The sequence below is a fragment of the Mus pahari genome, chromosome 21, assembly GCF_900095145.1.
Source record: "Mus pahari chromosome 21, PAHARI_EIJ_v1.1, whole genome shotgun sequence".
Taxonomy (NCBI): Eukaryota; Metazoa; Chordata; class Mammalia; order Rodentia; family Muridae; genus Mus; species Mus pahari.
This window is the reverse complement of record NC_034610.1, coordinates 29,528,869-29,555,400: the sequence shown is the minus strand read 5'-3', so window position 1 is coordinate 29,555,400 and position 26,532 is coordinate 29,528,869. Positions and strand designations below refer to the sequence as shown.

General features: G+C 41.3%; 1 protein-coding gene across 6 annotated transcripts in view; it reads right to left on the bottom strand.

The window, feature by feature from the left end:
* Esr1 (estrogen receptor 1) overlaps window positions 1–26,532 on the bottom strand; it is a 356,422-nt gene that overhangs the window by 115,107 nt on the left and 214,783 nt on the right. For all 6 annotated transcript variants that reach the window (XM_021220986.2, XM_021220984.2, XM_029533029.1 and 3 more), the window contains one exon: window positions 17,998–18,333. In XM_021220986.2, the coding sequence (XP_021076645.1) occupies window positions 17,998–18,333 (336 nt within the window). The remainder of the gene's footprint in view (window positions 1–17,997; window positions 18,334–26,532) is intronic.

The following is a 26,532-nucleotide window of genomic DNA, read 5'->3' as shown; positions in this document are numbered from 1 at the left end:
CTCTCTCTCTCTCTCTCTCTCTCTCTCTCTCTCCTCTCTCAGAAAATTTACCACTTTCAATGGAAACAATAAGACTCACTTCCAAGTCATTATTTTTGGAACCCCTAAAAGGACAAAATGAAAAATAATAGTAACATGTCATGTCAGAATATCAAAAATGTACATTTTTAGCACGAAAGCTGCATTTCTGCAGTTTAGGGTTTTGATACTTTCTGAAGACAGGAGTGTAAAGAACTTCGTTTCATGCTTGTTTCCTGAACACTTTTCCTTTAGCCAAGAAGAACTTATAGTTACTTGTGAATGTGCATATTTTCATTCATGGTGTGAATTATTTAGAAAAATGTCCACAGTACAATTACATCTGTTTACATAAGCCCTCAAAGATGACCCACCTTGGGTGTGATGGTCAAACATAACTTCATGGGATACTTTTTGAGTGATAAAATGAAGCAGAATTCCATGGTAGCCTTATGACCACACAGTCAGGAACCAGAATGCCCTGTGATTTCTCAGTGCCTGGCTTTGGAAAACTAGTTGTCTATATATTTCTCTTTCTTCGTTCATAAAAGGGCCATAGAAGTAGCAGGAAGCTACAGATGTGCTTTGAGGATAATAAACAATACATGGTAGTATATTACCTTACTATGAGCTTACTAAGGACTCTATGGGTGTTTTTGTGTGTGTGTGTGTGTTTGTGTGTGTGTGTGTGTGTGTGTGTGTGTGTGTGTGTCAGGCAGGGGACAACTTCAAGTATCATTTCGCAGGAGTCATTGCATTGGATCTCTCGAGTTAAGGTCTCTCTCACAGGCCTGGAACTCAGCAAGTCAGCTAGGCTGGCTGATCATCAGACCCTTAAGTCTGCCTGTGTCCACTGCCCCGAGCTGAGATTACAAGGCTGCATAATTCTGACATGGGGTTCGAACTCAGACCCTCATGTTTACATGGCAAGAACTTTACAGGCTGAGCCATCGGCCTAGCTTTGAACTTAAAAGTTTTGAGTGTTTAAATGGATGATAATCTAACTATGACATTTTACATTCATTTAAACTGAATTTTACATACATTTACATTGAATTTACATTGTTATTCCCTGAGTGGGATGTCCTATTATTAATTTACTTCTTAAAGTTTATAATAGTAAACATAATATCACTACTGTTATATGAGTTCAGACTCATTTATGTGAATTAAAACATATTTTATGTTCTGCTTGAGCTGCTGTAATTTGGAGCTTGCTGTTATATATGTTTGTTTTTAATATTCAGTCAGTTTTACTCACTATAGGATTCATTCTTCAATTGATACTCTCCCTGCCTATATATTCTTTCTCTACCTCATTTGAATATTTGTACAGATGAGTACATTAAACTGAAGTCAAATATGTTGTATGTATGAATACATTAAGCTTAAGTCAAATATGTTCAAGAATTCAAATGTGGCCCAAAGCTAGTTAATGTTGACTTGGAAATTTAACAGGGGCTTAGGGAATTTAGCAAATATACTCTTTTTCATTATCATAGTACATTGTCAAAACAAATGAAAACAGAGAAACAACAGTCAAACTTGAATTAGCTCTGCATAGTGGTAAGACAATTATTTTAAAAGCAAAATTGAAATTGTGACAGCAGAGCACATAGTACAAATAAAAAGAGATATCTGTGCTGAGTTGAAGTTCAGATGTTGTAAAAACTGGCCTCTCTTGTACATCTACAAAATTTTGGCTTACCTTATGATTTTGGTGTACAGTTTCTTAATATTCCTTAAAGTTGGACTCACACTAGGTGTGGTAGGCACACATATAATCCCAGTCCTTAGCAAGCTTAGGTGGGAGGATTAAAATTTCAAGGCCAGCCTGGGCAACATAGCAAGACACTCTTCTCAAGAAGCCAAATATGAGCTAGCAAGATGGCTCTTTGTGTAAAGGCACACGATGCCAGGCTTGAGGACTGGAGCTCAGTCCCTGGAACCCACATGGTGAAAGGAGAGAGGTAACTCCCTCCAAATTGTCCTCAGAGCCCTGCAGGCATGTCATGGACACCCCACCGTTAGCCCACCACACATAAGAGAAAGAAAGGAAGGAAGGGAGAGAGGGAGGGAGGGAGGAAGGAAGGGAGGGGGAGGAAGGAAGGGAGGGAGGAAGGAAGGAAGGAAAACAAATTCTATTCAAAATTAATTACAGCAAAGTCCATAATAAAATCAGTAGGAGCCATCTAATGCTGACATGTGGTCTCCACATGCAAAGCACACATGAACCCCACATACACATACATCCATAGAGATGAGTGTGTGTGTAGTCTCTAAGCAGCCCCTGTGCCTTAGGTTTGATCCTAGATTGGCACTGCTGTAAGGTGGCAAAGCTTCACAGTTGGCGGGTCTCTGAGTGGGAGGTCTTTAATGGGAGGTCTCTAGGCCACTGGGAGTATGGGCTTGAAGGAGGGTGTGGGTCTGGTCTCTTCCTCTTTTTGTCTCCTACTATGAGTCCATAAGATGAGCAGTTCTGTTCCACTGCATCTCCCCTGCCCCATGATGTGCAACTGACACACTCACAGCCTCAGGGTAAACAAAGGTCTTGAGGCAGGGTGTCAAAATAAACTTGTCTTTCTGAGTCGATTATTTCAGGAATTTTGATAGTGACAGAAAGCTAATACCCCATGCAACAATCAATATCTGTTTCATATGTATATTCAATACATATATACAATGAATATATGTATTAAATATCCTTTCCCATTACACTAAAGCATGTCAATATCAGCCTTATAGTTTTAGCCACTTGAAAGCATTCAGTCAGTGCTATTAAAGACATCCAACCACACTGTTGTGCCACAGTAGCCAATATCTGCCTCTTGAATGCACTTTATTTAAAAATATCTTCCATTATGCATCCTTAAGTTCAGTATATTGCAAATAGTCCAAATAAACTAGAGCAATGATGACTTTATCCACTGTCACTTTCAAACCTAATTCTAAATATCTCCCCAAGCCATGTTACTACATGTGGGGCAAAGCAGTTACAGATTCTGGAGTAGCTCACCCTGACTGCCTGAACTATGAGTATTACAGGCATGTAGTAGACAGTGGTAGAACATTTGGCTTACTCGATTATACCCATGTGACTGGAAGTCTCTTCACATTTGAAACCTTTTTAACCAGTTCAGTGAAGCCCTCTGTCTCACACACACACACGCACACACAAAATCAAATATCACTCTATTCTATTTGAGGAAAATATTCCTTATAGATGAGAGAAGAGAAACACATATTTAGAACCTGAACCCATACTTCAGAAAGCATCTTCCCACAGCCAAAGGCCTAAAATGAGCTTTCTCAGTTCAAACCATTGATCTCCTACGTTTGAATGGCCTGAGGAAACGGAGGCAAACATCCTGACTAAGGCAAATAAACTATGTGGCAAAACAAAATAGACAGAAAACAACACTAAGTTTCTCAAAAGTGATTTGTCATATCCAAAACTTTCTCCCCCCCCCCCTTATGGTATGAATGCAAATAAACATTCTACAAGAAAACGCTGCAGCCAATACTATAAGGTAGAAAACAATTCAGAGAAGCAGGTTTCACCTTAGGCGCCTGTAGAGTTACTTACACATTAACAGCCAGCTTAAGCTGCTTCAAGAACAGATGCCTGGCCCACGTTACAGCACAAGAACGGCCCACCTTTTTTATTAGATTTCATGTTTATAAAATAATTGCCTAATGAATACATGCACTACCACAAGAGGAAGCCTTGCTTCCCTCCAGAGCAAGGAGCTGCCACCATTTCATTAGATTTTGCCTTTCTTAAGCAGCCCCGCTTCTCTTTCCTTTGCCATTATGTTAGGGCTCTCCTGGATGTGGCTGAGTGAATAAATGCTAGATCGGAAAGAACAAGGTCATTTGATCTTCTCAAATTAAATCACAGGGAGTTTGCCTCAAGAATTATTAAACAGCACTTAGGTTTTAACACACCAAGCAATCAGCTCGCCAGGGAGAATGTTCCTAAAAGAAGTAACCATTCAGGCTTGGGAGATAGCTCCGTAGGTGAAGTGCTTGCTGCCAAATCCTGGACTGTGAGTTCAATTTCCATCCCTTACATAGAAAGCCAGGTAAGGTGGTACATGCCTATAATTCCAGCACCAGGTGGGTAGTGGTTGGGGAATCAGAAATAGGAGTTCACTGCTCAGGCATCCCAGCCTTCAAAAAAACTCCAGACCAGTGATAGACCATTAAAAAAAATTAACCTTGAAAAAATTAAGGTGGATAACTCTTGGCAAACAATCCCAGGCTTTCATGTGCATATATACTAATACATATGTGTACCTGCACATATTCACCTCTCTTATACCACAAAGGAGTATCCATCCAAAGATGAACAGGGACTAGGGGCATGGGTCAGTGGAAACTGTGTGTTTAGTATGTACAAGGTTCCAAGTTCAACCCCAAATGCCAAAGGCCAACAAAAAAAGGCAAACTTGAATGAGTTAGCGTTGAACACACTGTGTGGAAGAGTTTGGTTGGCCACAGAAGCAAAGCTCAGATTCCCTGGATCTAGGAAAGGAGCAAGAGTTAACATAGTCAATCATCCATCTGATAAAAACAGAATTTCAATACCAAGCAGCTCGTGACTCTTGTGAGATGCGATATCAGCAACCCTGATATCTGCTGTCAGTGTTCAAACACCACAAGCCAGGAAAAAAATAAATAAATAAATAAAACAAAACAAAACTTTTACCACTACTCTCTCTACCTCTTCATCCTCAGTTTGGCCACAAGAGCGGAAGTGAGTCCTTGTTTCCTAATGACTACGACCATTCAGCTGTGACTCACCTGAGCGACCATCTGCTGTGGGAAAGAAACACATATCTAAGTTCCATCTCATCCGAGTCTAATGCTTGCCGATCAATTTCAGTGTTCAACCACTTCCTTGAGGCTGTGGATTTAGTAAGAAAAAAAAATCTTAACCTGAGTATTTTTAAGCTAGGCATGGTTGAACAGAGAACTGTAAGAAGTGTGCCAAAAGGAAACAGTCAAGTTTCTCCTAGAGCCTAACACAAAGCCTAAAGTCGAACCCTAGACTCCTGGATGAGATAAATTTCAAGTCTCTTTGGTGAGCCTGTTGTTGTTGTTGTTATTGTTGTTGTTGTTGTTGTTGTTGCTTTGCTTGCAGTGTTATGAGTTATGTAGGTGGAATTGGGAAATAGTAAATTCTTTTAATTAGACTCCAATAGAGATGTAGTCTAGTGGACTCGCAGCTTCTTATTTTTCCTCTGTCTTAGCTGTCATGAGGGCTAATAATGATATTCTCTCCTTTCTATCATTCACCAGTGATTAATCCCTTAAAAAATATAAAAACTAACATCTGTCATCACCGGGGCATACATTCCTTGAATTAGGGAAATTCAAACCAGACTCAGTCGGCCATGGTGATGCTGAAGGTGCGAAAGTTGGCCTTTGGAGTTTAATAGATCAAGTTGGGAGTAAATAGATCCCAGAGATCTAGGCACAAAAAAGGTAAAGCCCCCAAACCTAGACCAGTCATCCCAGAAAGCTATTCAACCCTCTAGAAACATGGAAAGTTGTAAACTGTCATCTTGTTAAAAAAAAAAAAATCTGCTTGTCAAGAAAGATATTCCAATCCAAAAGAAAATATTTCTTTTGTCACAGGAATACTTATTTTAAATGAGTTTCTGTCAGTTTTATTGAAGTAGAAGATACCTTTATATTATAATGTGACGAACTGGATGTCAAAGATTTGCACAGTCATTTAACCTCTCTTTACATTTTTTATTTATTGAAGTGTGTGTGTGTGCGTGTTTGCAGGCACACACATGTGTGCACAGACATACCATAGAACAAATGCAGAGGTCAGAGGACAACACGCAGGATCAGTTCCCTCCTTCCACCATGTTCATTAAAGAGACCAAACTCGGCCCATCAAGCTTGGCAACGAGTACCTTTACCAGCTGAGACACCTCACTAGCCAATATATATACAGTTTTTAAAAGGAAGGTAGTGGCTTAAACAAATTAAATGTGGATGGTCAAAAAAACAGAAAAAACAATAAAACAAACAAACAAAAAAAAACAACAAAAAAAACCACAGCATCTTTCATTTGAAAGAAGAATTCCAACTACAGAATTGTCAGAACACAAAATGACAACAGCTAGTGTGGAGTTCTTAAGGGACATTAGTTTGCTATTCTAGAATCAGGACAGTGATTCATCTGATGAAATGGAATATGGTACAATGGACCAAGAGATGGGCTTTGTGGATAGACACAGGCTGAAGAAATCATGGAATAAGAAATGGTTTATTCACTTCAAGGTTAGTCAAGGAGACCGAAAAATACATGATTGGTTAGCATTAGATGATTTCAGTTTTACTTATTGTAAGAATTAAATGATGTAACCACTTATAGCAACAGTGTTTTAAGAGAAGGTTTTATGTAGGCCAGGCTGACCTCAGCCTCTAAGTTCATGGTGACCCAGAGTATCTGATCCTCCTGTCTCTACTACCCCAAGGCTGTGATTACAGGGGTACACCACCACACCCAGTTTATACTGTGCTGGGGAATGAACCTAGGGCTTCATGCACACTAGACAGTCATTGTACTAAGTAAGCTACAATCCAGTCTGAGGTGTAAGCATTCAGGCCAAGGGGTATTGGTGGCACTTCAATGGAAAGGATCCTATTTTCATATTATTTCCTTCTCTCCTCACTTCTTAGACTCCCAGATGACGACTTGGTTTTGCTTTGTCTTTCATAGTAAGTGACTCTGTCTTGATTTTTGCATCTTCATCTGCTGGGACTTACTGAGGGAACATGGTCTAAAAAAAAAAAAAATGGCTTTCTGTAATGTTTATTTAATAAATGAACCATCCAGCAACAAACAAATCTACCATGAAGGAAATAAGAAAGCACTAAAGAGCTATCCTTGGGCTTTACATAACAGTTGACATAGTCGTGGAATGTACATCTGGTCAACCAGTGCTGCCCTGGGAGACAAACTCAATCTAGTGCTGCACTGGTAATAAAATGGGAAGATTTTGGAAAAGAAAAAAATCCCTAGAATGTGTGATACTCCTTTAGGGTAAAAAAAATGGTCAAGGAATTTGGGCATAGACAACTGGATGCAGGTGATCTAGGAAAGCAACATAAAATGCATAAACTATGCAGAGAAAGGATGGCAGGTGGAAGGATGGGCCCAGGGAATCTCAAATTCGACAGAGAGAGCAAGTTCAGTAGAAATTACATAAGGGGCTAGTGAAGGTCAGTCTACAGCATGTCAGCCATGGGTTAGGAATCTTAAGGCATCATTTAAGCTCTGGAAAGCTTAAAATAGATACTATTATCTATTCCCTCAGAGATTTTAAACATATGATAATAAAGTCCTAATGCCAAGTTTCTATTGATTGTTTTTCCACCTTAAATTAATGTCCATCTGAACCTAATTTTTAAAAAAAGTGTTTGCTAGTGTAATAAAGTTAAGATTATAATACAATAGATTGGAGTAAAATTTAAATCCAATATGCTTAGTGGTCTATGTTCTCCTTTCTGGCTCATTCACAGGCCTGTGCTTAGCTAACGTTTTTTATACAGCCCAGAAACACTTGCTCAGGGAACTGCATTGCCCACTGTGGGCTGGACCCTCCCACAGCAATGAACAATTAAGGTGATCCCCCACAGACATGCTCTCTGAGGCTAATCTTGTCTGGGTACTCCCTCAAATGAAACTCTCTTCTCCAGTAACCCTAGGTTGTATCAAGTTGGCAGCTAAAGCTAATTATGAGAGGTGGGATCTTTGTAAGAGGTAAATTTGGTTGCAGACACTTAGATACATGAGAAAAATGCATCATGATGCCATGGGTGGTGGTTAACATTGGAAATATACTGCTGTAAATGGGGACATATGGGACTGCCAGCAGCCACCAGAGGCACAGAAGTCAGACATTGTGCCTTCAGAGACAGCCTGGACCTGCTGACCCATGGTTTCAGATCATCAAAGTCTCAACTGTGTGGGCCTACATTTGTGTTATGAACTAACTTACTTGTGGTACTTGTTAATAGGAGTCGCAGCAAAGTAGTACAAGGAGCTGGGGATGAACACCCGGCATGGCACATAGTAAGCAAATATCCCAATAATGAGTTGCACTTCCAGCGAAGTGTAGCACCTGAAACAGTGTTTCCCAAAAATTATTTTAGCAGCAATGTGTAGGATGAATTGAAAAGAGAAGGATGAGAACACAGACACACACACACACACACACACACACACACACACACGTTATTACAGCTTTTTCTAATAGAGATTTTAGGATTTGGACAAAGCTAGTGGCAATGGAATGGAGAAGTAACATATTTTCAGTGTTTCAATGGTACATAGTGACAAAGAAGTAGGCTAAGTTGGATGGACATGAAGAGTGGAGGCCTGATGAAGACAGAGAACACCAGAAGGGCAGAGAGGAGGAATGGGTCATTTGCCTTCAGATATGTTGGTGAAAGTGTGAGCTGCTGCCCTGTGGGCAGCGGAAAGTGGAAGCTGAACACTTTGTTGTTTAGGACTTGAGAGAGACCCTAGGACTCACAGGGCTGAAGGGATAGAGCAAAGTGTACAGGGACTTACTGTCCATGCAAGAGCATGTTTGGGGTGTACCTGCAACAAATGGAAGGAGAGAGAGGAGATGCCTGACACAACCCCTTTTCTCTCATGGTAAACAAAGGTTATGCCTTATTACTATTGAGTCATCTAACTGACCTGACCACCAATTGTCTGGTCTTACAAGAATGTCTCAAGTTTTAAGAATATGAATACATGTGTGTGTGATACATATCATATATATCACATATACATATGATATATGTTTTATATGCATGTATATGTATCATATGATATATATGATATATGGGGTGTGTGTGTGTGTGTGTGTGTGTGTGTGTGTGTGTGTATGTATGTGTGTGTTTGAACAGATCTTATTTTCTTAAGTAACTACATGTGTAGACCAGTGGTCAAACGCTTTGCTTTATATTCAAAGCTTTTAGTTCATAAGAGAAAAAGAACTAACAAAGCTCTTCAACCCAAAAGGTCAACTATGAAAAACCCCTTAAGTGTACTTCTGCAGAAGGCTACCATTTAATTAATGGAGTGGGAAGAGCAGAAACACATGCATAAAAGCAATGTTGAAGCCACACCTCAGACCAGATCCAGGACAAGTTCCAATAGGGCAAGCTTTGAATGCAAAAGGTCTCTGAAAGCAGCAGGGAAGGCCATTCATCTGTTGGTTAAAGTCTTTTACAGGCTATCTGCTAGGTAGAGCCATGAGACTGTCACTGTTCTGAATCAACTGCAAAGCCAGAAGTTAAGTGAGCTGAAGGAGTTGCAAATGCAGAGGAGAATTTATGCATCAGTAAATAATCAGCCAAACTTATTCTAAAGGAGCCAAACATCTCTTTGTTTCTTTGGCCAAAAAACAAGTTTATGCTCTGTAGCCAAGTCTGCCCTTGAACTCACAGCAATCCTCCTGTGTCAGTGTGTCAGTCTCTTGAGTGTTGAGATTACACACAGGTGTCCCCATGCTCATTCTACCCACCTTGTTGTTGATGTTGTTTGTTGTTTTTGTTGTTGTTGATACAGGATCTTCTTCTGCATTCTCTTTATCCTAGGCTGGTCTTGAACTTACAATATACCCTAGGCTGGCCATCCTTCTACCTCAGTGTCCTTGATGCTAGAATTATGGGTGTGAGCTATACCATCCAACTTCAATTTTCTTCATGCCAATACTTATTTCTATGTATTATTTTATTTCATTCACTTAAAAATAAAAACAGGGTGGAGGATAACCCTCTGCAATGGGTCACTTTTCCAACTTGTGTAAAGCCACAGGTTCAATGCCCACACAGCAAAAACAACAAAAAATAAATAAATAAAATAAAACAAAACAATGTGGTTTCTATTACTATACTTTATATTAATTTCCTAGGCTGCCACATAAACTACCAAAAACTGCAGATTTTAAAATAGAAGTGTGTTGTCTCAGGTCTAGAGGCAAGGTGCCCAAGTTAGCTTTACATCAATGTGACACAGTCTAGTGTCTTCTGAGAACATCTCAACTAAGGACTTGCCCAGGTATGTGGACATATCTCTGAGGGGTTTTCTTGATTGTTAACTGATGTAAGAGGGCCCAGCTGACTGTGGTAGGGGACCATTCCCTAGGCAGGTGGTCCCTGGCTGGAGAGAGAGGGGAGGGAGGGAGGGGAGGAGGGAGGGCAGGCTAAGGATGAAATAAAGATCAAGAAGCCACTAAGCAGTATTCCTCCACAGTCTCTGCCTCCGGGTTCCTTCCGACTTCCCTCAATGATGACTTGACCCGGAAGTGTAAGCATAATAAATCCTTCCCTCCCCTAAGCTGCTTTTGTGAGAGTATTTTGTCGTAGCAACAGAATAAAACTAGGACACTGGAAATTCAAGATCAAAATGTTGGCAGGGCCACAGTCTCCAGAGCTTTCAGGTTAGAGTTCATTCTTGCCTCTTCTAGCTTTTAGTATCTCTTGGTGAACTTTGGTGATCCCTGGCTTATAGTGAACACATGTCAGCTGTCCAGTTCACATAGTCAATCAGGAAGGAAGTTGGAGGTGATGGCTGCCTTACTATCCTCTCCCCGTGTCTATTGATATCATCTTCATACACACACACACACACACACACACACACACATGCAAGCACATGCACACAAAAGCACACACATCTAAGTCAATGCCCAATGGCCCTTATACAAGGATGCCAGTCATCTTCTCTTACAGAAGAATTACATACGAATTCATTGGATCACAGTTTCTTCTTCTAGGTAAGCTCACAGCCTGAGATATGAAGAGCTAGGCCTTCAATATGTGTTTTTGAGAAAATGCAGTTCCACACAATTTAAGAGAAGCATTTGCTTAAGCACTTAAATGTTTAGATAATGCCTATCCTCTTTGGAAATGGCAATGCTGCAAACAGCAGTCCCTGAAGTGTGGCCGGGGACACCCAGAACCTCAGCTGTGGTACAGTGATATTTAAATTCTATGGTTTCAGATGGGAATACTCACAACATGAGAAAGGTACTTTCAAAGGCTTCATATATCTGGTCCTGAACTATCTATGTCAGTGTGAGAGTTGTACATAAAAGATCAGTCAAGCAGCTGGTTTCCTTGACTTTTGCTTAGAATCTCACAGGCAAGCTGGGTTGAGCCGATCAGGATTATAGCTGTGCACCACAGCCAAGAGTGCTTTTCTAATAATGAGTAGGTACTAGCCCAGTCCTGGGGATCTTCACATAGAACAGTTCCAAATTCTAAGAAAGTCTTGCCCTAAATAATGGCGCCTGTCATCTCTCCAGGGTGACACCCATACTTTCATGCCACATTCTGTTTCATCACCACGCCATTTGCTAATGTGGTAGAATCCTGCAACAGCCCGAGGGCAGGGTCTGCTGGTCTGACTATAACTGAGAATCGAATACTGAAGCATATTGCCACATTCCTGGAATGCACAGGAACCTCCTTCCATACACGGATAGACAACCGACACCTCACAGGGTTCTCGGGGCTCGTGTCTGTACACTCCTCAAATCCCTCTACACCTTTCAATAAGAAAGGACGGAAACTGGGTCTCCCTGTGGTAGCTGCCACGGCTGCCACGTAAATGTTACAGTATCAGGTAGACACTGAAGGGAGGTATAAAGAGGACCATCCCAGCCCTGGAACTCCTCCAAGTCCTATTTATAGGTAAACTGAGAGTTTGGCGGGGCTCAGACTTCTTCAAATGAGAAGGTTGCCAAAGTAACCTTTCATCTGTCCATTTATTCATGTGTTTCTAGACTTCTCTTCATCGCTGTGTGAATGACAAGGGTGAGCATTAGGGCTTGGATGCTGATCACTGGTTCCTGGAGATACTTGAGAACAAGAAGTCCTGAGCTATGGGATGGTCTAGACAACCATACTCTCTTGGAGATGACCCAGAACCTGATGAACTTAAGTACTTTAAGTACCTGGGACTTAAAGCAGACATACTCATAAAAGAGACCCATTCCTTGTAGGTGAGCAAGAAGGATACCAAATCAAAATGATGTGGAATGGGGGCTCTTTAAAAGGGAAAATTCATACCTATTTGCACAGGGAGAACCCAAGGGAAAAGTCAGGAATTTGCCACTTCACGAAAGAGAGTAATATATGCATGCATGAAGTCTTCAAAGAATAAGTAAAAATAAAAAATTATAATAAATTATAAATAAAAGTAAACCTTTCTCCATAGGTAAACTAGAAAATTGCTGTTAAGTATTAAAGAATTATAGTGCGCACAATGAAGAGCAAGCCTCTACAGCCAAACATTAAGATTCAAAGTGCTACCGACCCTTCTCAAAAATTTTAACCCAGAATTGCTCCTATCTAAAGAAAATGCAGGAACAAAGAATGGAGCAGAGACTGAAGGAAAGGCCAACCAGAGACTGCCCCACCTGGGGATCCATCCCATCTGCAGACACCAAACCCAGACACTATTGCTGATGCCAAGAAGTGCTTGCTGACAGAAGCCTGATGTAGCTGTCTCCTGAGAGACTCTGCCAAAGCCTTACTGATACAGATGCAGATGCTTGCAACCAACCATCAGACTGAGCACAGGGACCCCAATGGAGGAGTTAGGGGAAGGACTGAAGGAGCCGAAGGGGTTTGCAACCCCACAGGAAGAACATCAATATCAACCAAACAGACACCTTCCCCTCCCCGCCAGAGTTCCCAAGGACTAAATCACCAACCAAAGAGTACACATAGAGGGACCCATGTCTCTGGCTGCATACGTAGCTAAGGATGGCCTTGTCTGGCACCAATGCGAGGGGAGACCCTTGGTCCTGTAAAGGTTTGATGCCCTAGTGTTGGGGAATGCTAGGGTGGTGAGGCAGGAGTGGGTGGGGGGGGGAACATCCTCATAGAAGCAGGAGGAGGGGTGGGATAGAGGGGTTAAGGAGGGGAAACTGGGAAGAAGTATAACATTTGAAATGTAAATGAATAAAATAACCAATAATTTAAAAAAAAAAATGGTTCAAAAACACCCTGTGGTTTTGAAGTCTTCCTCAAACATTGTGTGCTCAGTTTCTCGTCAATGGTTCCCAGCTCCAGATCTTCAGGTGTGAGTGTATAACCTAGAGGAATTATATAAACCAGGAAAGCAAAAAGGGATAATAGAGTCAAGGGGAGTCATGGATAGGGAGATAGAAAGAGCCGGATACAAGTGATTTGAAAGGAGAGATGGAGAAAGGAAGAGCTTTAGTGGCAGAATTAAAGGAGAATTAAGGAAGGAGGCAGAAGAGAGCAAAGCAACAGTAAGGATGTCTGAAAACTCTAAGGAATTTATTACTTATTTACCTAAAACTGAGTAAAACAAGCTAAGTCTGTGCATATGTACATTCTTTAAATGAAACTTTCATATATGGGCTCACAATACTAATGGTCTATCTAACAAAAATTGTAATACGAGGCATAAGAAACCCCCTGTAGAGTTTTGGTCAGGGGAGTCTGAGAGACTCATGAAACGTTATAGGCTATTGTCATTGTCCCTGGTCACCTCTCAGAAATTGAAAGTAAGTACCCATTGCTGAAGTCACTATGTGCTTCAGACACAGCACCCAAAGGATCCAAGCTGGATCTAAACTGAAGGCCCCCTCCAAGCTTTCATGGGAACAGAAGCACCGCACAAGCTTCCAAAAGAGGGAGCTCACCAGCAGTCCTAATGAGCTATGATACCTATGGATCACAGCAATGACCAGCATGGCACAATAACCCTAACAATACAACAGTGGCGTGCACATCTTGGTGGTAACCAATAGCTCTCTGCTTGGATTTAAGACCCCCTCAACAAGAAGCAAATCATGCCTGGTATTAAAAATCTAGCCCATTGGAGGAGGTCCTGCTACCATCAATTTTCTAGTCTGATGTAATTCCTAACTGCCTTCTCAATATTTGTCTTTATATTCACGGAGAAGTGTAGCCCTCTCACCCCTTATCAAAGAAATTTCTCTTTGCAACAGATGGAGACCATTACAGAAAGGCACAACCAATCAAAATACAAAGAACAAGTGACTGTTGTGGTGCCTAGCCCCAACTGAAGCTTCCACAACACAGTTCCTGAACCTAGGGTTCTAGAAAAATGGGATGCATGCTGATGGAAAGAGGAACCACAAGACTGCTGTAAAATTGTGTCTCCTGGAAATGATAGAGAAAGTACCCAGAAAATCTCATCAACATGACTGCCTAAACAAGACCTCAACAACAACAGCAACAAAATCAACAAGACACCAATAGACATGCTAACATGAAAGAGGGAAATGTTAGTCACAAGATTTCCAGCCTAGACTAAGAACTATAGGCACTTAAGGAATGCTAAGAGCCAACGAAATAGTCTTCCCTGGGTATAGCTCCCCAATTGTTTATCCAATACCAAGCGGTCAGCCATGAAGTCATATATCTATAAATAACATTATAGAGGTTGAGAAGGTTGTGTTTATATATTTAGGTGTAAATAAGTGGGTAGGTAGATGATAGATATGTAGATGATCATGATGAAGAAGATAGATAGATAGATAGATAGATAGATAGATAGATAGATAGATAGATAGATAATAGGTCGATTTAAAAACAATTAAAAAATAAAAGGGCTATGAATTTCAAATAAGAGGGGTTGGAAGGAGGAAAGAGTAGAGAAAATAATATCACCATATTTAAATGTCAAAACAATAAAATTATTTTTTAAAACTCTTCTACAGAACTGGAAAGCTAGAGTCATTGCCTTTCTTACAGCTGTTCTTGAGACATGGAGAGGAAAGCATTAACCCTTTATAGTCTTCCTTTCTATGTCCCTTGTGCATTAGAATTGACAACCATGCCCGCCTCTTATCTACTGGTCCTCATCTCTTACTCCCCACATATCAAGTCAGAAGATGGGGCCAGAGGGTAAGACAAAGGAAAATCCAGTTTTACTCAGCAAAGCTTGAAAATGCTAATAATCTATTGGGAAAAAACATTAAAGAACCCAAAATATTGATGTTTATCAAAAATCTAACATTTAAACTGAAGTCTGCTCACACTGCTACAGTGACAATTGTGCTTTTGCCTTGTGACTTCTTTACTGAAATGTTTTCTTTACCTCCTGTTGTGTATATTTGTTTAATTATTTCTTTGGAGAGCACAATGCAATTATATCATTTTCCCCAATGTCTGTTTCCTTCCTCCAAGCCCTCCCTAAGTCCCCCTCTGGCCACTTTCACATCCAAATCACATTGCTGGTTCCATTACTATTGTTCTTCCTAGCCATGTTTCTCTTTTCCTTTTTGAAATTGCCATTATTATACCTAAATTATCACCTCATAAATGTGACATTGCCTATACGGCTCTTCAGTGTGAACTATCTTTTTAAATGACAGAGGTATTTGGGTATATAAAACCTTTGGAAATACAATTTTCACTGCAAACTTCAACAGTCATCTTCAAAGTCCCTCCCGAAGGCCTTTGGTCTGCTCTTTTATTCTTTTCATTCTTTTTAAATCAATGGCTATTTTCATTCTGTTTCCCCCCAGACACGTAGGCTTTGGACTTACAATAGCTGCATTTTAATGGTTTACACACACACACACACAGAGTGAGAGAGAGAGAGAGAAAGAGAGAGAGAGACAGAGACAGAGACAGAGAGAGAGACAGAGAGAGAGACAGAGAGAGACAGAGACAGAGAGAGACAGAGAGAGACAGAGAGAGAGAAACACAGAGAGAAACACACACACACACACACAGAGAGAGAGAGAGAGAGAGAGAGAGAGAGAGAGAGAGAGAGAGAGAGAAACAGAGAGAAAGACAGAGAAAAAGACAGAGACAGAAAGAAGAGAGAGAGAAAGAGACAGAGAGACAGAAGAGACGAACAGAGTAGATAAGACAGGGACAGACAGACAGAAATGCATGACTTCATGACAGAGACACATCAGAGAAATGCATGCCTGGGTGGATCTGTTATTCTCCACAAACTAACCCATATAATGCACAGACCCACCACCAATGAGCCCTGCCTCCACCCCATATAACATTCAGACGCACCATCAATGACACCTGCCCTTGCTCTAACTCATAGACCTAATACCATTGACAAGGCCTGTTGCAATGCAAAATGTAGTCTGTACATAATTGCATTATGTTTCTATAATTTTTTCTAAGGGACCAATCAACAAAATATAGTTTAACCCAAATCCCTGTGAATTAGCGTAAAGAAATATAAGAGTAGTGTTCCTAAATATTTTATTAGCACACATGTCTAATTCTGAGTTTAACAATGGAACAGCTAAACTTGAACGCAGCATCTTTTTAGCCTTGACTTCTATTTTAATCCTGAATTAAGGTCATTTTCATGAATCTCCCATCAGTGAGTAATATATTTCAGCTTATTCAGGCTAAAGCAGGAAGATAAGTTCAGGGCCTGCTTGGACTATCCAGCAAGTGCCCTGACACAAAACAACAATAATAACAATAAAATATCAATCACAAAATGTTGAGATGTGACTTTACAAATAAAAATGGAAACTATGTGCTTGGGTTCAGCATATATCCATAGCTCAGCTCTGGAACTAGTATTTTCAGGATCTCAATAAGGGATAAGTTTATAGAATTATAAAAACAACTGCAACCACGAACTGGTTCTTTCTTTTCTTTTCTATCAAAGTATAAAAAGAAACATAAACTTCAAGGAAAATTGTATAACCTCAGATAATTCCAATCCTGGGGTATTTGTATCTGTCTCAGAAAACAATACTAAAATACCTAGGCGCTCAATAAAATTTTCAGTTCTTCGGATGGCCAAGAATTTTGCCCAATAGAAGTATCTTCAAACTTAAATTTTTGTGTCTATCCTAATTTTTAACATACTCCGATCTCTCCCACCCACATCTCCTAGGTGGATGCCCTATAATAAGCTTGGCTCACTTTACTGCTTCCTCCCTACTCAAAGGACAGTGTGTGTTTATATGTGGATTTCTACAAATGCATTAAGATTCCCCAAGGGAAGATCCACATTAGCTCAGACTCTCTTAGTGACTCTGGAAATCAAGGCCCCAAATGCCACTCACATTTTAGTATTATAAAAAGAGATAAAATATCCCATTTGTCACAGAAAATAGCTTCAGATCTATTGAAGCCCAAGAAGAAAAAGCTCTATATTTATAACCCCCATTGATTTAATCTATAAGCCAGAAAACAGACTCCACCCGTTCTTGCTTCAGCACAGCCTTCTACATGTGGAATCCACTGGTTGAGGCATGAGACAGTCTTGTTTCCATCATACCTAGAATCCTTCTCCTTAAACGAGAACAGTCAAGAGCTATAAAAGCATCACTTGAGAGACCAGAAAGAGGAGCAGAGTGTCGCTTCAGCTTCTGGAACTTTCTGAAAGCTCCTCGGGACATCATTTGTGTTTGTTCTGCCACTGTATTTTTGTTTCTCTGAACAAACCATGCAGAAAACAAACTTAATAAATTGCTAGCATTCTACAAATAAACTACTGGCCCTTTAGTGTGTGCCAATAATTGATGAAGAGATTAATTATGGAAAAATTGCTTCTCAATAAAGGTATTTTGAAGGATAGCATTAGAAATAAAAACAATTCCATAGATCCCTGAGCATTAAGTACTTTTAATATATGATATCTGCATGACAGAACACATGGACATGTCGTAATGTAGTGTTCATCCAAGTCTTTTGAGCAAAGAAGCCTGGCCAAAAATAGTATGCCCAAGGTTTTAGTCTGCTTGGAGTGTAATTTTAAAGGCTATTTCCTAGGTTTCAAGAGAAATATAGTGGGTTAATATTGACAATTGACAAATCCCAATACAGCCTTCTCCCTAATCACATAGCACACTACTACTTTTCCCCCACAGTACCACAGCTGACTGTTGAAAAGTTATTCACTCTTAACATAGAAGTCGAGTTTAACATCCTTACCTGGCACTCTCTTTGCCCAGTTGATCATATGAACCAGCTCCCTGTCGGCCAGGTTGGTCAATAAGCCCATCATCGAGGCTTCACTGAAGGGTCTAGAAGGATCATATTCAGAGTAGATCATGGGTGGTTCAGCATCCAGCAAGGCACTGACCATCTGGTCAGCAGTCAAGGACAAGGCAGGGCTATTCTTCTTAGTGTGCTTAATCACAAGAGGACTTGGCCAAAGGTTGGCAGCCCTCATGTCTCCTGAAGCACCCATTTCATTTCGGCCTTCCAAGTCATCTCTCTGACGCTTGTGCTTCAACATTCTCCCTCCTCGGCGGTCTTTCCGTATCCCTGAAAATGCAGAAGGATAAAGAATGAATTAGATCACCTTTTTCATCTGGCAACTTCAGAGCAAACACTAGCTTCCAAGATAATAGCGCTTTATTTTATTACAATAAATATTGAAAGCACATGCAAACTTGTAAGTATTGAGTAACTGCCTCGTCAAATGAATAAAAGGAACAGCATTGATTTGTGGCATTTGTTGATATTCATGGAGTAAATAATGTTAATATAACAAGTCTCAAGTCACTTATTGATATCAAGAGCTGTACAAGCTTCTCAGAATTTAACAATGGAATTTTATGACTATGTGAGTAGTAGTTGTCTCTAACATGCTAGTAATTTTGTGTGTTTGTGTGTGTCTGTGTAAGCATATATGTGTATTCATACATAAATATGTATGCCACATGTGTATTTATCTGTGCATATGTATCTGCATTTATGTATTGTGTACGTGTATGCTTAGATTTGTGTTTATGTGTGTATCTGTGTATGTATTTTATGGGTATATGTATGTATATGTGTATATATGACTATATGTGTACATGTATGTATATGTATATGTGCATGTATATGTGAGTATATGTATACATGTGTCTCTGTGTACTTGTGTATGCAGCAAATGTTATAAAATAACAAAATTATAATAATTAGTTACAAAAAATATGGCTTACTATCAAAGACTGCTTCTGTTTTAGGTACTCTTAAATAGCAAATTAACAGTGTTTTAAAGTAATGAAGTGGAGTACCAATGACCAAATCCCAACAGAAACATCGATTTAACAATCATTGGAGGAAAAAATATCCTCAAAAGCGATATAAGTCATATAAGTGCAAATAGCAGGGTAAACAATAACTCGATTAGAAATGACCAGCCTAAGCCGGGCGTGGTGGCGCATGCCTTTAATCCCAGCACTTGGGAGGCAGAGACAGGTGGATTTCTGAGTTCGAGGCCAGCCTGGTCTACAGAGTGAGTTCCAGGACAGCCAGGGCTAAACAGAGAAACCCTGTCTCGAAAAACCAAAAAAATAAATAAATAAAGAAAAAAGAAAAGAGAAATGACCAGCCAACCAAAGGAGATCCTTCTCAAATGAAGACATAATGGTCAACACGTACGTGGAAAAACCCAAATATAAAATACCTTCGTGTGGCTCTAAGGAAGTGAAAGATCTGTATGATAAGAACTTCAAATAGCTAAACAAAGAAATCAAAGGAGATCTCAGAAGACGGAAAGATCTCCCATGCTCATGGATTGGCAGGATTAACATAGTCAAAATGGCTATTTGCCAATAGCAAAAGTATCCATGCACACAAAAATAAGTATCTTTAAAAATAATTATTAAATTAAATATAGAACTATTATTCCACCCCAGCATCTCACTCCCGGCCAGTTGTTCAAAGAAAACCAATACAGTATGTTGATAAGATGTTGGTATCATTATATCTATTACAATACCGTTCACAGTACCCCCAAGAAATAGAGGCAATGCCCATAAACTGATGCTAATACAGGACCCCTAAGAAATAGAGACAGTGCTGTGCCCATAAACGGAGTAATGAATATTGTGCCCCAAGATATAGAGGCAATGTAAGTGCCCATAAACTGAGAGATAGGTAAAGAAAATGTGGTACCTATGCACCGCAGAACACTATTCAGCCATGAAAAGGAGCGACATTCTGTCATTGCAACAAACTGGGTGGAGCTTGAAGATGGTCTATTAGGCGAATAGCTTCGCATGCACAGTGTCAATACGCATCCCAGACACTGACAGCACAATGGTTGTTCCAAGAAGCCGGGAGAGTGGGGGGTGAAGGAAGCGTGGAGTAAGTGTAGCCAGGTCACATTTTCAGCCACACAGGAGAAGTGAGCTCCAGTGTTCTGCTGCACAGGGCAGTGACCAGATAATGAGACCCAACTGTGTGTTATAAAGAAGCTAAAAATATTAATAAACAGTAAAGAGACATGATAAGCCTCTGAGGAAACTGAGATGCTTTCTCTGGTGTAAATATTACACCATGTACATTAGTACATTGTTCTTGACATGTGTGTGTGTGTGTGTGTGTGTGTGTGTGTGTGTGTGTGTGTGTGTAAAATCTTACCAGACAACATTGTATGTGTGTCATGTTTTGTTTCTGTGCATGCACTCATGTGTGTTCACTCTCTACTTTATTTTTCCATGTCAGAGTCTCTCACTGAACCGGCAGATTATTGATTTATCTAGCCTGGCTGGCAAGCAAACACCAGGGACCCTCCTGTCTTCACTCGCTCAGGGCTATGATCACAGGACAGGTGTGCATAGCAGCACCCAGCGTTTCCAGAGTGCTTGGGATCCCAGCTCAACTTCCTCGTATTTACACAGCAAGCACTTTAACTGCTAACTGAAATCTCCACAGCCCTTCAGCTAAGGTTGGAAGCCTTCGAGATTATTTTTATTAAGTAAAGATAAAAGCATTTACAAGGATCTGCAGAGATGGCTCAACTATTAAAAGCATCGGCTGCTCTTGCAGGGGACTAAGTTTGATTCCCAGTTCCCACATGGCAGCTCATGACCAACCCTAAATCCAGTTCTAGAGGAAATTCCAACACTCTTCTGATCTCTGCATACACCAGGAACATATGAAGTGCACATGCAGACAACACACGAAAACACACACACACACACACACACACACAAAACTAGATAACTTCATCACCTAACAGACTCCTAGCTGGAGAATGTTACAGATGCTCATCTACTCATAATGGAGTATGGTCCTGGACCCTGGGTCAGCTTAGCTAAATTCTCATGGCTGCCGTGCTATTTTAATAGGAACTGGCCCAAGTCTGTCAGTGTTTGTGGCTATGAGTTTGCCACAAATACAGTTTTCGAAATATGAAGGTTTCTAATAGTTTCCAAGTAATCTTCTTCCATAGGTTTACCCACCTGTGACTCTCACTAACTAAATTAGAGACACAAGGGGAGCAGGTGGACCAATCTTTCTGCTGTGTATTCTTTGAGCCTTCGACTCAGAGTCTTACCCAGAAAAAGGCCATTCTGTCCTGACCAAATGTTATCAACAAAAATAACTATTTCAAAGGCCAAAGATGAAGCTGAGCTTCTATATTTCTTGCAAACTTATCTCTCCAAAATTAAATAGTAAGAGATGAAGTTTTAGACTTACATGGAAGGAATTATCACTTTAGTAAAACATTACTACAATTGTTCAGTTTGGTTTTAAGACATGGTCTCCCTGTATAGGCCTGGCTGTCCTGGAACTTGCTGTGTAGACCAGGATGGCTTTGAACAACATAGATTCACCTGCATCTGCTTCCTAAGTGCTGAGATGAAAGACGTGTACTGCCATGCTTAGCTAATTCAAATATTTTTTAACACTGAACACATGAAAAATAAACATCATATATCAATTGTTTTGTCAGGGGAATATATATCGTCAGTTAATATATCTAATTCAGACCTGAAAGCAATAAAATTATATCTTTTTAAAAATTCATCTATGCATGTGTTCCAGTTTCTTGACAAATGACAATGAAGAATGAAGTTCTCATATCTGTCCTGAGTGACAAAACATTAATTATTCCTCCTCAAAAACAAGCGTTTACTGCATGCACATCTTGGAATAAGCAATAATAATAAACACTAGTATTTTGAATTATTATTTTGATGTATATGGGTGATATTTTGCCTGGGAACCACTGTATGCCTGGAACCCAAGGAGGCAAGAAGAGGGCGTCAGATTCTCTGGGAGTGGAGTTACAGGTGGTTGTGAGCCACCATGTGGGTGCTGAGAATCAAATCGTCTTAGTCATCTGGAAGAGCAGCTAGTGCTCTTAATGGTTGATCTGTCTCACCAGCACCAAAGATTGTTATCTTGATCACTATTTGTGCACTAAGCATGTGGTGTTCATCTTAAGTACTTTAAGTGCACTATATAGAAAGCTGTTTTAAAGTAATCAGACCTCACAAAATCTTGTGGGATGAATCTTGGAAACTGCCAGGCAGGACTTACCTGTGATGGTTCTCATGTGGTGCCACATGATAAGAGATTGCAGCCTGATTGACCTCGGTATTCACATGCTGCCTCTGAGAGGAAGTTGACTTGGTTCTGCTTTTCAGATAAGCCAACTTTGAAACTGACTCATTGCCATAGGCACAAAGGTAACACGCTTAGGATGTCTAGAAGTCAAGCAGATAAAAGTGGCAGAACATGACTGCCTACTGTGTGTCAGAGTCACACATTTCAGTAATCTCATGGTCAAATATCCTAGCATCTCAAATAAGGGAAATAAATATCCCATCTGATTTTGCGCATCCGAGCACATGGAAAGCATTGTGCTCATTGCTTGATCATGCATACTTAAGAAAAACAAGCCTGATGCAATTGGAGTAGCTAGAACATTGAGGAGCTATGATTTCAAGTCCTGTGGCAAACACGTGAACATGAAGAACATGAAAAATCAGCCTACTGCAATGGAACCATAGTGGAAGCAAATGCACTTCCCACAGATATGGGTCCTGCAATGGTTTAAATGGTGACCTAACAACCCAAGGCTAAAATGGAAGCTGCATGTGGAAACCATAGACAATGCAGCCGGAAGAAAGCATTCTGCAATAGCAAGACAGCCTTGGTGACAGCCATTTGAGAGACACCAAGCTAAACCCCTGGAGGCTTCCAAGAATACTCAGCTGTGTGCTTCTTGTTGCTGTGGTAAACAACAAGAGCAAAAACGACTTGGGGGAAAAAGGTTTATCTGGCTTATAGGTAATATTCACCATTGTATGAAGCCATGGAAGTAACTCAGAGCAAAAATGAAGCAGAGAGCACAGAGGAACATGGTTTATTGGATTTCTCTCTCTAGATTACACAGCTATTTTTCTTATATAGTTCAAGCCCTCATGCCTAAGAATCGAATCATCCAGAGTGACCTGGGTCCTCCCGTATCAACCATTCATTAAGAAAACACCACACAGACAGGCACACAGGCTGTGCGAGGAAGGTAATCCTTCAGCTAAGCTTCTCTCTTTCCAGATGTCAAGTTGCCAAGGGAATAGGGCAGTAGGCTGCTGGAGATTTTGTGTGTGCACATGTCAAGTGCAAAAATGTTCTTTCTTGGGGGACTTTGCAAGATCACATGATTTCATTCAGTGTTTAAAATAACGTGTTGATCCATCACACCTGTGGGGAGCCGCCCTCACATTCGCCATTACAAGATAGCGCTAATGTCCTGTGCTCTAACAAACAAACAAGACAGCTGCGCATGTGCTGGGTAGATTTCCACTCCCTTGTGCCCTGCCTTTCCCGTGGCGTCATCTGGGGTAACAGCAGGCCGCCAACCAGAGGGTTACACGTCCTAGGCGGCGATCTTGCTCTATTTAAGCTGAGGGATTTGGTTCTTCGCTCTCTTTTTTCTTTTTCCCCCTTCTCTTCTCTCTCTTCTCTTCTCCCCTCTCTTCTCTTCGCCCTTTGCCTGTTAGAAGCTTATGCTCTCCCTCTCAAGAGCATTAAAGCTTTGCTGCAGAAGGATCCTGTTTGTGTGCCGCGTCATTTCTTGCTGGCGGGAAGGTAGCGCNGGACATCTGGTGCCGAGAACCCGGGAACTTGACCAGACCATCGTCAGCACCACCNCAGATCCAGAACTACAGTGCAGACTCCGCTTCAGAAAGGTATGTCTGACCATGAACTCTTCCCTTTTGTCCTTTCTCAGGCTTGGGGTCTGTCCGGACCCTGGGCGGGATTTCCTGAGGCTATAGTGATAATTGCCGGAGCTTGCGTCTTTTTCATTTTGGAGCAATTTAAGGCGGACGTATATAAGCCGCAATTGCTCGACCTCATTATGGGGTCTTCACAATCTGTTGAACATGCACTTGAAACCCTCCTCAAACAAAGGGATCTCAAATTAGGAGGTAAGGTTCTCAAGCGCTTTGTTAAGGAAATAGATAGAGTGGCTCCTTGGTTTGCTGTTTCCGGCTCTCTAACCTTAGCCTCATGGAATAAATTGGGTAAAGATCTTGATGAGCATTCCGACTTGCTCATGGGAACAAAAGCTGTTTGGAAGATGGTCAAAAATTGTCTAGAGGACGAGGCCTGTAAAGAGGCTAGACAAAAGGGGCAAATAACCTTAGAATCAGTTCAGGATGGCATGTCAAAATCTGAGCAGAGTGAGAGGATGAGTACACGTGTACGATCTAGAAAGGATATCCACAGAACTAAAAGTGAAAAAGGACCTCCCAGAAAGCCTAAGAAGGCGGGAGAGAGGGGAACAAGCAGTATGCCTGCCTCCCCACGTGAGAAATCGGACTCCTAGTGGGAGCCGATTGCCAAACTTTTGGTGCAGCTGTTAGTAATTTTGAGTTTGATTAAATTTTGCCTGGTGGACAAAAGTGGAAAGTATGCTACCAAGTTAAAAGAGTTTTCCTGTTGCCAGGCTGAGCATTTTAAAAGAGATTGTTTTCTCAATCGCCCAAGGCCAACTACTGCGGCTCCTGTGAGACAAAGGTGTCATGGGGGCTCATGCAGCAGAGGCAGAAGGGTGTGGGCGAGAAGCCAGCGGGGGAGAGGAGAGGCTAGAGAATGGGAGAGTGAGGAGGGAAGTTCGGATGGGTCTTCTGACAGTGGAGACCCTGACTCATGTTTAGGCCAGCTGCCCTCATTACCATTTAAAGCAGCTGGCTTAACTCTTTGTTAACGCTCAACTCCCTTGTTAACTCTCAGCTAAATATTCTGGAGCAATTAAGTCTTTGTGTCAGGTGGAAATGGTGCTTCCAAAATACTGCCTTCCATATATTCAAATCATAATATTAACCTCTGTGCAGTTTCAGAATTTTTCTCGTGCAGCTAATTTGTCCCGTGAAACAGGAACATCCGTGTGGAGATTGCCATCGCTCAACAGTGGTTGAAGATGATCCAGAGGACCTTCAGCTTCCTCAAGGGTTGGGGAGGGATGGTCTTCTGGGGAACCCGAGTGAAACCTATTACCTCTGCCTTTTCCTACTTTAAAGAGTGGATGGGAGTGGTTCTTTTTGGCACGGCTATGTGCTGTGGATTGGTGTTCATCCTTTGGTTGATCTGCAAACTCAAAGCCCAAACAAAAAGGGACAAGGTGGTGATTGCCCAAGCACTTGCAGCCCTAGAGCAAGGAGCCTCCCCTGACATATGGTTATCTATGCTTAAACAGTAGGTCGCTGGCCGCTCAGCTCCTGCACCCCACGAGACTAGTCTCATTGCACTGGGTAGAGTGAGTGTGCTTCAGCAGCCCAAGAGAGTTGCAAGGCTAAGCACTGCAGTAGAAGGGCTTTGCGGCAATCTGGGCCCATTCTAGGGAGATACGTCATCTTGCATGAAGGTTCAGTGCCCAAGCATCCTTCCCCCAGGAAAAATGGCACGGGAGCAGGCCAAGGCCCCTCCAGGTGATGAGCCTAGGAGGAGGCTTTGTGTATGGCCCCTATCTTTGCACACTGGGGATTTGACCTCTGTCTCCACTCTCTACATTTGGGTGGCCTATGCTGTTGATTAAATTGAAAAGGGGGAGATGTGGGGAGCCGCCCTCACATTCGCCATTACAAGATAGCGCTAATGTCCTGTGCTCTAACAAACAAACAAGACAGCTGCGCATGTGCTGGGTAGATTTCCATTCCCTTGTGCCCTGCCTTTCCCGTGGCGTCATCTGGGGTAACAGCAGGCCGCCAACCAGAGGGTTACACGTCCTAGGCGGCGATCTTGCTCTATTTAAGCTGAGGGATTTGGTTCTTCGCTCTCTTTTTTCTTTTTCCCCCTTCTCTTCTCTCTCTTCTCTTCTCCCCTCTCTTCTCTTCGCCCTTTGCCTGTTAGAAGCTTATGCTCTCCCTCTCAAGAGCATTAAAGCTTTGCTGCAGAAGGATCCTGTTTGTGTGCCGCGTCATTTCTTGCTGGCGGGAAGGTAGCGCAGGACAACACCCACATGATCCTTACAGTGGGATGATTCAGGTTATTGAACCCAAGCCAAAAATGGCCCCAAGCCTGAGATGCAGAGCCCTGAGATGCAGCTGGAGACACGAGAGAGCTGAGCACTTGTGAAACTGCCGAGCAGCCGCGCAGAGAAAGGGCACGTCTGTAAGCACACATAAATATTCTAACTTATTCCAAAGGCACAATGCTTTACAAAGACCAGAATCCCTCCAAGTAAATGAAACAGAAAATTATGCACATTGTTTGGCTGACTGTATGCAGTAG